The sequence below is a fragment of the Phyllobates terribilis genome, unplaced genomic scaffold, assembly GCF_046119375.1.
Source record: "Phyllobates terribilis strain yellow unplaced genomic scaffold, ASM4611937v1 Scaffold_10__3_contigs__length_209671492, whole genome shotgun sequence".
In the NCBI taxonomy this organism is placed as follows: Eukaryota; Metazoa; Chordata; class Amphibia; order Anura; family Dendrobatidae; genus Phyllobates; species Phyllobates terribilis.
The window spans coordinates 195,612,662-195,624,534 of record NW_027362770.1 but is presented as its reverse complement, the minus strand read 5'-3'; the positions used below and the strand labels follow the sequence as shown (position 1 = coordinate 195,624,534).

General features: G+C 49.4%; 1 protein-coding gene across 4 annotated transcripts in view; it reads left to right on the top strand.

The window, feature by feature from the left end:
• The first annotated feature begins 1,713 nt into the window (after positions 1–1,713).
• The window catches only part of ETV6 (ETS variant transcription factor 6), a 50,267-nt gene continuing 40,107 nt past the window's right edge, over positions 1,714–11,873 (top strand). Inside the window, exon 1 of one of the 4 annotated variants that reach the window (XM_073650478.1) lies at positions 1,714–2,075. In XM_073650478.1, the coding sequence (XP_073506579.1) occupies positions 2,049–2,075 (27 nt within the window). In that variant the 5' untranslated portion in view covers positions 1,714–2,048. Of the gene's footprint in view, positions 2,076–3,870; positions 4,064–6,409; positions 6,901–11,873 lie in introns of those variants that run through there. The other 3 variants (XM_073650479.1, XM_073650477.1, XM_073650480.1) reach the window with 3 other exon arrangements.

Below are 11,873 nucleotides of genomic sequence, written 5' to 3'. Positions count from 1 at the left end.
CTCTGATACCCCCTCGCCTATACTCTGATCCTCCCCTCCCCCATCCATTCTCTGACACCCCCTCACCTATACTCTGATCCTCCCCTCCCCCATCCATTCTGATACCCCCTCACCTATACTCTGATCCTCCCCTCCCCCATCCATTCTGATACCCCCTCACCTATACTCTGATCCTCCCCTCCCCCATCCATTCTCTGATACCCCCTCACCTATACTCTGATCCTTCCCTCCTCCATCCATTCTCTGATACCCCTCACCTATACTCTGATCCTCCCCTCCCCCATCCATTCTCTGATACCCCCTCACCTATACTCTGATCCTTCCCTCCTCCATCCATTCTCTGATACCCCCTCACCTATACTCTGATCCTTCCCTCCTCCATCCATTCTCTGATACCCCCTCACCTATACTCTGATCCTCCCCTCCCCCATCCATTCTCTGATACCCCCTCACCTATACTCTGATCCTCCCCTCCCCCATCTATTCTCTGATACCCCCTGACCTATACTCTGATCCTCCCCTCCCCCATCCATTCTCTGATACCCCCTCACCTATACTCTGATCCTCCCCTCCCCCATCTATTCTCTGATACCCCCTGACCTATACTCTGATCCTCCCCTCCCCCATCCATTCTCTGATACCCCCTCACCTATACTCTGATCCTCCCCTCCCCCATCCATTCTCTGATACCCCCTGACCTATACTCTGATCCTCCCCTCCCCCATCTATTCTGATACCCCCTCACCTATACTCTGATCCTCCCCTCCCCCATCCATTCTGATACCCCCTCACCTATACTCTGATCCTCCCCTCCCCCATCCATTCTGATACCCCCTCACCTATACTCTGATCCTCCCCTCCCCCATCCATTCTCTGATACCCCCTCACCTATACTCTGATCCTCCCCTCCTCCATCCATTCTCTGATACCCCCTCACCTATACTCTGATCCTCCCCTCCCCCATCCATTCTCTGATACCCCCTCACCTATACTCTGATCCTCCCCTCCTCCATCCATTCTCTGATACCCCCTCACCTATACTCTGATCCTCCCCTCCCCCATCCATTCTCTGATACCCCTCACCTATACTCTGATCCTCCCCTCCCCCATCCATTCTCTGATCCCCCTCACCTATACTCTGATCCTCCCCTCCCCCATCTATTCTCTGATCCCCCTCATCCATTCTCTGATCCCCCCCCCTACTCTCCTCCTTCTTCCTTATGTCCCTCTCTCTAACATTTCCGGGTAGGTCTTGTGTAGGGGGCCTGGTGTGGCCCCTGTGCGCCTCCTCTGTGGCCCTGCCTGTCCTTCTGCAGTGACAGCAGCGCCCCCTTCCGCTGGATTATCCCTTCACCTAAGGGGTTAAGAGCTACTTCCTCCAGAGCATTGTATCCAGATCTGTGCTGCTTGTGACAATGTATCATGTCAGGTGCAGAGGAGCCCCCCTCTGAGGACCCTGCTGTCAGCTGCCCCCCATCTCTGCTGCAATGTTATTATATACCCCCCATCCATTGTAACCTCTCCTTCCTCCCCTCCCCCCCTGCACATTCACTTCCCATGTGCTTCCATCTTCCTTCCCTCCTTGTCTCAGACGATCCCACATTTCTCCAGCAGCTCCCCCTCCCCCTGCAGCCCCTCACTCCTTGCTTCCCCTCCCCCTCCCCCTCGCTCTGCCTGAGTCTGGCACTTCCCTGTCTGTGTTTCCTGGTGCTCCTGTCCCTTTAAGAGGCAGAGCTGCTTGCTGGGAATACACGTCAGTTTCAGGACTTGCACTCTGAGATCAATGAGGGAGGAAGGAGGGGGCACTCACTTCTGCCTTCACTTCTCTCTTCCAGGAAGGAAAACAGAAAAAAAAGAAAAAGCCCTTAAAATCCAGAAACAGAAGCCGAAACCTCCCCAGGATCCTGCACCCCCCCAGACCCCTGCCTGCTGGGACCCTGCGCCCCCAACTCCTGCAGCAATGTGCCAACTTCTGGGAGTCACAGGGGGGGTGATGTGTCCCCCCTGATCACAGCGGACGCCCCCAGGTGCTCTGCTCAGTCCTGGCCATGTCTTCTGCACAGTTCTGTATTAAGGTAAGTGCCCCCCTGTGTGGCAGGCTGGGGGTCCTCTCACTGCAGGTGATGGTGGGTTGGGGGGTGATATCTCCTGCCGTCCCCTCTGTGATATGTGACCCCGGGATTTCTGATAAACTTGTAATAACGAGTCCAGTGATTCTAGAAAATGTGGCCGTAAGCTGCCCAAAAATCCAATGGACATGAGACTGTGCCGCACGTGTGCACAAGGTCCTACACCCGGCGTCATATGGCGGTGATATTAGAAATTGTACCGCAATTATCGGACACTCGCAGGTTGTTGTAGACGGGGAGAGTGGCATTCTCAGGGTTAATGCATTTTTTTGTTTGTTCATGTTTTGTTTTTTGTTATTTTGTTTCTTTTTTTGTTTTGTTTGTTTTGTGTTTTCTTTAGTTATTTGTTTGTTTGATGTGACAGGTGTTGTGCAGTCCCATAATGCCCTGATGTGTTTGCTGCTGTAACCTGCCTGCTCACTGGCTGTTGTAACTAGTCTCCCCTTAAGTTGTCTCAGGCCAAATTCCCAGACTTTCTTCCCTCCAGGGTTTTGGTTTTGTTCATGGCACCCTATGGATGGTATTAGTATAAGTGACTGTTGCAATGTTTCGGCACATTTTGATTCTCTCTGCTCTATCATGCGTTTTCTTATATAGCGCCATCATATTCCGCGGCGCTTTACAGACATCGCCGTCCCCATTGGGGCTCACAATCTACATTCCCTATCGGCATGTATTTGTAGGAGACGGGAGAACTCGAAGGAAACCCACACGAACACGGGGAGAACATACAAACTCCTTGCAGATGTTGTCCTTGGTGGGATTTGAACCCAGTGCTGCAATAGACAGTGCTGCCCACTGAGCCACCGAGCAGTGCTGCCCACTGAGCCACCATATAGTGCTGCCCGCTGAGGCACGGTGCAGCGCTGCCCGCTGAGGCACGGTGCAGCGCTGCCCGCTGAGGCACGGTGCAGCGCTGCCCGCTGAGGCACGGTACAGCGCTGCCCGCTGAGGCGCGGTACAGCGCTGCCCGCTGAGGCGCGGTACAGCGCTGCCCGCTGAGGCGCGGTACAGTGCTGCCCGCTGAGGCGCGGTACAGTGCTGCCCGCTGAGGCGCGGTACAGTGCTGCCCGCTGAGGCGCGGTACAGTGCTGCCCGCTGAGGCACCGAGCAGCGCTGCCCGCTGAGCTACCGAGCAGCGCTGACCGCTGAGCTACCGAGCAGCGCTGACCGCTGAGCTACCGAGCAGCGCTGACCGCTGAGCTACCGAGCAGCGCTGACCGCTGAGGCACGGAGCAGCGCTGACCGCTGAGGCACGGAGCAGCGCTTGTAGCTCTAGAGCATTCTGCTCAAAGTTGTTAAGGAACTATTTATTCCCTGACAGCCAACTTCCCTGCCGTGGTTTTAGGGGCATCTCCCAGAATGCCCAGTGGTTGGCCGCCATGCCAGGGCTTTGGCTTTCCTTGGTGCCCGGTGATCGGTCATGTCACACAACATTGTAGACTACATTGCGCTTCCAGGAAACCAACAGTAACTCCTCCATATCGGGTTTAATGCAACTTTTGCTGAGAATTTTTTTTTTTATACTGTAAAAAGATGGTTGTGGTTTTATTATTAGCTGGATGGTCTATGACCCGACCATATATATTACTCCCGGATTCTCTATCTATCTATCTATCTATCTATACTACTCCCGGATTCTTGCCTCCCGTCTAGCTCGCGCTCCCATGTTAATGGTTACACAGGATGTGTTATAAAGCCGTGTGCTGACGTCAGCCCGCGCTGCGTGACGTCGCTGCCAGAGATACGAGCTGCCGATCCTATACTTTAACCCCGAAACTGCGCTGCGGAGAGAGAGTTTGCCCTGTGCCTGATCCTGTGAAGAGCAGAACGTATCTTATGTGTGTACTAGGGAGATTGTGTCGCTCCGCTCATCAGGGTCACATGACTGGCGGCTATCGGATGGCTCCCCGATCTTCTTCCTCCTAAGATATGTAAGAAAACATGTCTGCCTCATTGTCAGCAGCTGTGTCCAAAACACATTATGGAGTCTAACACATAGGAGCAGTATTATAGTAGTAATATTCTTGTACATAGGAGCAGTATTATAGTAGTTATATTCTTGTACATATGGGGCAGTATTATAGTAGTTATATTCTTGTACATAGGAGCAGTATTATAGTAGTAATATTCTTGTACATAGGAGCAGTATTATAGTAGTTATATTCTTGTACATAGGGAGCAGTATTATAGTAGTAATATTCTTGTACATAGGGAGCAGTATTATAGTAGTAATATTCTTGTACATAGGAGCAGTATTATAGTAGTTATATTCTTGTACATAGGGGGCAGTATTATAGTAGTTATATTCTTGTACATAGGGGGCAGTATTATAGTAGTTATATTCTTGTACATAGGGGGCAGTATTATAGTAGTTATATTCTTGTACATAGGAGCAGTATTATAGTAGTTATATTCTTGTACATAGGAGCAGTATTATAGTAGTTATATTCTTGTACATAGGGGGCAGTATTATAGTAGTTATATTCTTGTACATAGGGGGCAGTATTATAGTAGTTATATTCTTGTACATAGGGGGCAGTATTATAGTAGTTATATTCTTGTACATAGGAGCAGTATTATAGTAGTAATATTCTTGTACATAGGAGCAGTATTATAGTAGTTATATTCTTGTACATAGGGGGCAGTATTATAGTAGTTATATTCTTGTACATAGGAGCAGTATTATAGTAGTTATATTCTTGTACATAGGAGCAGTATTATAGTAGATATATTCTTGTACATAGGGGGCAGTATTATAGTAGTTATATTCTTGTACATAGGAGCAGTATTATAGTAGTTATATTCTTGTACATAGGAGCAGTATTATAGTAGTTATATTCTTGTACATAGGGGGCAGTATTATAGTAGTTATATTCTTGTACATAGGGGCAGTATTATAGTAGTTATATTCTTGTACATAGGGGCAGTATTATAGTAGTTATATTCTTGTACATAGGAGCAGTATTATAGTAGTAATATTCTTGTACATAGGAGCAGTATTATAGTAGTTATATTCTTGTACATATGGGGCAGTATTATAGTAGTTATATTCCTGTACATAGGAGCAGTATTATAGTAGTAATATTCTTGTACATAGGAGCAGTATTATAGTAGTTATATTCTTGTACATAGGGGGCAGTATTATAGTAGTTATATTCTTGTACATATGGGGCAGTATTATAGTAGTTATATTCCTGTACATAGGGGCAGTATTATAGTAGTTATATTCTTGTACATAGAGAGCAGTATTATAGTAGTAATATTCTTGTACATAGGAGCAGTATTATAGTAGTTATATTCTTGTACATAGGAGCAGTATTATAGTAGTTATATTCTTGTACATAGGAGCAGTATTATAGTAGTTATATTCTTGTACATAGGGGGCAGTATTATAGTAGTTATATTCCTGTACATAGGGGGCAGTATTATAGTAGTTATATTCCTGTACATAGGGGGCAGTATTATAGTAGTTATATTCCTGTACATAGGGGCAGTATTATAGTAGTTATATTCTTGTACATAGAGAGCAGTATTATAGTAGTTATATTCTTGTACATAGGAGCAGTATTATAGTAGTTATATTCTTGTACATAGGAGCAGTATTATAGTAGTTATATTCTTGTACATAGGAGCAGTATTATAGTAGTTATATTCTTGTACATAGGGGCAGTATTATAGTAGTTATATTCTTATACATAGGGGGCAGTATTATAGTAATACTTGTATGATTCTCATGTCGACCCTGTTGATTGATCCCTCTCCCACCCATTGGACTATAAGCCCCATTATCAATCTTGCAGTTCTGCCTTCGGAGATTGTCTTTTCTGGGAGGATTTCCTGACCCTTCCTCACCTTGTTCGGTGGTGTGGGTGGACCTCCATTTGTGATATTTATTGGTCTGTTTTTTTTAAAAAACAAAAGAAGAAAAAAATCCTGTTTGTTTGGGAATTTCCCAATTGTGCCCTAAGCAGGTTTACATGGTTGATGCCAGAAATCTGTTCCTGTCAACTGACTGCGCTGAGTGTAAGAACGTCTCTGCGAGGAGCGACCATTGTAAGACGTGTAAGAACGTCTCTGCGGCTGAGGAGGGTTGGGGGGGAATCCTGAGACCCCCTCTGTGGACCAGTCCAGTTCATGAAACTCTATGTTTCTGTGTTCTGTCCGAATCCTCCAGCTCACTGACATTTCACGCTTGTGTGTGAACGAAGCCTTATTCTGACGGACTCCCTTGCACCTGAGTGTGAGAGTGATAGGGCAGAGCGTGCGGAGGTGTGCGCTGCTGCTCACTGAGGTTACGGCGCTCTTCCACGTTGATCCGTGGACTGTCTGACCAGTTTGGTCGGTTTGTTGACTTCCGTTCTCCATTGGGCCGGATCCAAAGTCTAGGAGAGGATCACAGACTCTCCCAAATGTATGGAAAGCCCTTAACCCCTCCATCGCCAGGAGACTGTGCTATACAGTCTGTCGCTTTTCGGAGGAGTTTGACCCCAGCGAGGGGGAACCGCTGTGTGATGACATAGAAAATGGGAACCCAAAACGCGTCTAGTGACCGAGGGAAGGAGTCATGAGGAAGAAGGAGACCGAAAGAGAAACCGGGAAGGGAAATATCCAGAGAGGAGTCTAGCAGCCACCCCAGGGTGAGACTGAGGTGGGAGGGTCACGAGGAGGAGAGAGGCGGCGGGTGACGGGCAGGAACCGGAGGAGGAAGAAGCCAGAAAAAGGGACATGAGGAGACTCGGAGGAGAGTGGAGGAAATGGGTAAGAACAGGTAACTCTGGGAGGGACTGCACTCTGGGGAGTGAGGGGTTAAAAGCACTTGTTGCAGGGAGGGGGTCTGGATATGACTGCGGGGTGCACTGTACAACTTCCACTGACACTTCCTCCATCACCGAAGTGTTCCTGAAAGGGTTAAACGTGCCAGAGATCATATAGCTGGGGGGGCAGCAGGCCGAGGGGACCGGGCCATATACCTGTATGCAGAGGAGACCGGGCTATATACGGAAGGCCGGGCAGAGGAGGCCGGGCCATATACGGAAGGCCGGGCCGAGGAGAGCGGGCCATATACGGAAGGCCGGGCCGAGGAGAGCGGGCCATATACGGAAGGCCGGGCAGAGGAGACCGGGCCATATACGGAAGGCCGGGCCGAGGAGGCCGGGCCATATACGGAAGGCCGGGCCGAGGAGGCCGGGCCATATACGGAAGGCCGGGCCGAGGAGGCCGGGCCATATACGGAAGGCCGGGCCGAGGAGGCCGGGCCATATACGGAAGGCCGGGCCGAGGAGGCCGGGCCATATACGGAAGGCCGGGCCGAGGAGGCCGGGCCATATACGGAAGGCCGGGCCGAGGAGGCCGGGCCATATACGGAAGGCCGGGCCGAGGAGGCCGGGCCATATACGGAAGGCCGGGCCGAGGAGGCCGGGCCATATACGGAAGGCCGGGCCGAGGAGGCCGGGCCATATACGGAAGGCCGGGCCGAGGAGGCCGGGCCATATACGGAAGGCCGGGCCGAGGAGGCCGGGCCATATACGGAAGGCCGGGCCGAGGAGGCCGGGCCATATACGGAAGGCCGGGCCATATACGGAAGGCCGGGCAGAGGAGGCCGGGCAGAGGAGTTCGGGCCTCCTCAGAAGCTGCCGAAATATGGAAACGCCAGGGATAGAAATAAAATTACTGTGGAGCCGAGAAATAGATTGAAAGGGCTAAAGAAGGTGGAAGTGACAGTGATTTGCAGAGTGGGGCAGTGGTAGCAGAGCAGGAGGAGCATATCTGGGCAGTGGGAACGGGGCAAGGGTAACGGGGGAGCAGGTCAGGGGGAGCAGAGGGGGGCAGTGGTGTGGGGGAAGGTGGAGTAGAGCAGGCTGGCAGAGCAGGGTGACTGCCCCAACTGAATGAAGCCCAGAATTCAGAAGAAAGTTATGATCACACTTTTCTGTTGCTTTTTTTTCTTTTTGAAGGGGGCGTGGGGGGGGCAGTTTAGAGGATTCCTGGGAATTTAAGGTCAGGTCTGTGATGTATCCACATGTCGTCCCACCCAGAGGGCCCCCCCCCCCCAGCACTCCTGTGCCAGGTGGGTGACATCAGGTGCCCCCAGTGCCAGGGTGTGGTGCAGCCAATGGCAAATGTCACGGTTTTCCTCTCTCTTTCATTTTTTTTTAGATTTTTGTTTATGTCCTGTATAATAAGAGACATCAATGTATATAATGAAGCGGCTCCACAGACAGTATCACACAGGAGAGGATTAGATACACTGCTCAGCAGACAGTATCACACAGGAGAGGATTAGATACACGGCTCAGCAGACAGTATCACACAGGAGAGGATTAGATACAGCTCAGCAGGCAGTATCACACAGGATAGGATTAGATACACGGCTCAGCAGACAGTATCACACAGGAGAGGATTAGATACACGGCTCAGCAGACAGTATCACACAGGAGAGGATTAGATACACGGCTCAGCAGACAGTATCACACAGGAGAGGATTAGATACACTGCTCAGCAGACAGTATCACACAGGAGAGGATTAGATACACTGCTCAGCAGACAGTATCACACAGCATAGGATTAGATACACGGCTCAGCAGACAGTATCACACAGGAGAGGATTAGATACACGGCTCAGCAGGCAGTATCACACAGGAGAGGATTAGATACACGGCTCAGCAGACAGTATCACACAGGAGAGGATTAGATACACGGCTCAGCAGACAGTATCACACAGGAGAGGATTAGATACAGCTCAGCAGGCAGTATCACACAGGATAGGATTAGATACACGGCTCAGCAGACAGTATCACACAGGAGAGGATTAGATACACAGCTCAGCAGACAGTATCACACAGCATAGGATTAGATACACGGCTCAGCAGACAGTATCACACAGGAGAGGATTAGATACACGGCTCAGCAGACAGTATCACACAGCATAGGATTAGATACACGGCTCAGCAGACAGTATCACACAGGAGAGGATTAGATACACGGCTCAGCAGACAGTATCACACAGGATAGAATTAGATACACGGCTCAGCAGACAGTATCACACAGGAGAGGATTAGATACACGGCTCAGCAGACAGTATCACACAGGAGAGGATTAGATACACTGCTCAGCAGACAGTATCACACAGGAGAGGATTAGATACAGCTCAGCAGGCAGTATCACACAGGAGAGGATTAGATACACGGCTCAGCAGACAGTATCACACAGGATAGGATTAGATACACGGCTCAGCAGACAGTATCACACAGGAGAGGATTAGATACAGCTCAGCAGACAGTATCACACAGGAGAGGATTAGATACAGCTCAGCAGACAGTATCACACAGGAGAGGATTAGATACACGGCTCAGCAGACAGTATCACACAGGATAGGATTAGATACACGGCTCAGCAGACAGTATCACACAGCATAGATTAGATACACGGCTCAGCAGACAGTATCACACAGGAGAGGATTAGATACACGGCTCAGCAGACAGTATCACACAGGATAGAATTAGATACACGGCTCAGCAGACAGTATCACACAGGAGAGGATTAGATACACGGCTCAGCGGACAGTATCACACAGGAGAGGATTAGATACACGGCTCAGCAGACAGTATCACACAGGAGAGGATTAGATACACGGCTCAGCAGACAGTATCACACAGGAGAGGATTAGATACACGGCTCAGCAGACAGTATCACACAGGAGAGGATTAGATACAGCTCAGCAGACAGTATCACACAGGTTAGGATTAGATACACGGCTCAGCAGACAGTATCACACAGGATAGGATTAGATACACAGCTCAGCAGACAGTATCACACGGGAGAGGATTAGATACACGGCTCAGCAGACAGTATCACACGGGATAGGATTAGATACAGGGCTCAGCAGACAGTATCACACAGGAGAGGATTAGATACACGGCTCAGCAGACAGTATCACACAGGCGAGGATTAGATACATGGCTCAGCAGACAGTATCACACAGGATTAGATACACGGCTCAGCAGACAGTATCACACAGGATAGGATTAGATACACGGCTCAGCAGACAGTATCACACAGGAGAGGATTAGATACACGGCTCAGCAGACAGTATCACACAGGATAGGATTAGATACACGGCTCAGCAGACAGTATCACACAGGATAGGATTAGATACACGGCTCAGCAGACAGTATCACACAGGAGAGGATTAGATACACGGCTCAGCAGACAGTATCACACAGGCGAGGATTAGATACATGGCTCAGCAGACAGTATCACACAGGATTAGATACACGGCTCAGCAGACAGTATCACACAGGAGAGGATTAGATACACGGCTCAGCAGACAGTATCACACAGGATAGGATTAGATACACGGCTCAGCAGACAGTATCACAAGGATAGGATTAGATACACGGCTCAGCAGACAGTATCACACAGGATAGGATTAGATACACGGCTCAGCAGACAGTATCACACAGGATAGGATTAGATACAGGGCTCAGCAGACAGTATCACACAGGATAGGATTAGATACACGGCTCAGCAGACAGTATCACACAGGATTAGATACACAGCTCAGCAGACAGTATCACACAGGATAGGATTAGATACACGGCTCAGCAGACAGTATCACACAGGAGAGGATTAGATACAGGGCTCAGCAGACAGTATCACACAGGAGAGGATTAGATACACGGCTCAGCAGACAGTATCACACAGGAGAGGATTAGATACATGGCTCAGCAGACAGTATCACACAGGATAGGATTAGATACACGGCTCAGCAGACAGTATCACACAGGATTAGATACACAGCTCAGCAGACAGTATCACACAGGATAGGATTAGATACACGGCTCAGCAGACAGTATCACACAGGAGAGGATTAGATACACGGCTCAGCAGACAGTATCACACAGGAGAGGATTAGATACACGGCTCAGCAGACAGTATCACACAGGATTAGATACACGGCTCAGCAGACAGTATCACACAGGAGAGGATTAGATACACGGCTCAGCAGACAGTATCACACAGGAGAGGATTAGATACACAGCTCAGCAGACAGTATCACACAGGAGAGGATTAGATACACGGCTCAGCAGACAGTATCACACAGGATTAGATACACGGCTCAGCAGACAGTATCACACAGGAGAGGATTAGATACACGGCTCAGCAGACAGTATCACACAGGAGAGGATTAGATACACAGCTCAGCAGACAGTATCACACAGGAGAGGATTAGATACACGGCTCAGCAGACAGTATCACACAGGAGAGGATTAGATAAACGGCTCAGCAGACAGTATCACACAGGATTAGATACACGGCTCAGCAGACAGTATCACACAGGAGAGGATTAGATACACGGCTCAGCAGACAGTATCACACAGGAGAGGATTAGATACACGGCTCAGCAGACAGTATCACACAGGAGAGGATTAGATACACGGCTCAGCAGACAGTATCACACAGGAGAGGATTAGATACACAGCTCAGCAGACAGTATCACACAGGATTAGATACACGGCTCAGCAGACAGTATCACACAGGATTAGATACATGGCTCGGCTGTCCCGGCACTGGGGTTATTTCCATGTGTTTGGATCGCTGCCGCTTCTATTTGAATACTGGAATATGTTCCTATTATAACTTTATATTCATAGCGTCGCGCTCCTGATGGCGGTGGCTCCGGGTGATCATGTGATGCTCCTGCCCTCCGCAGTGTGAGGGGCCGGGGGGATGCTGAATACC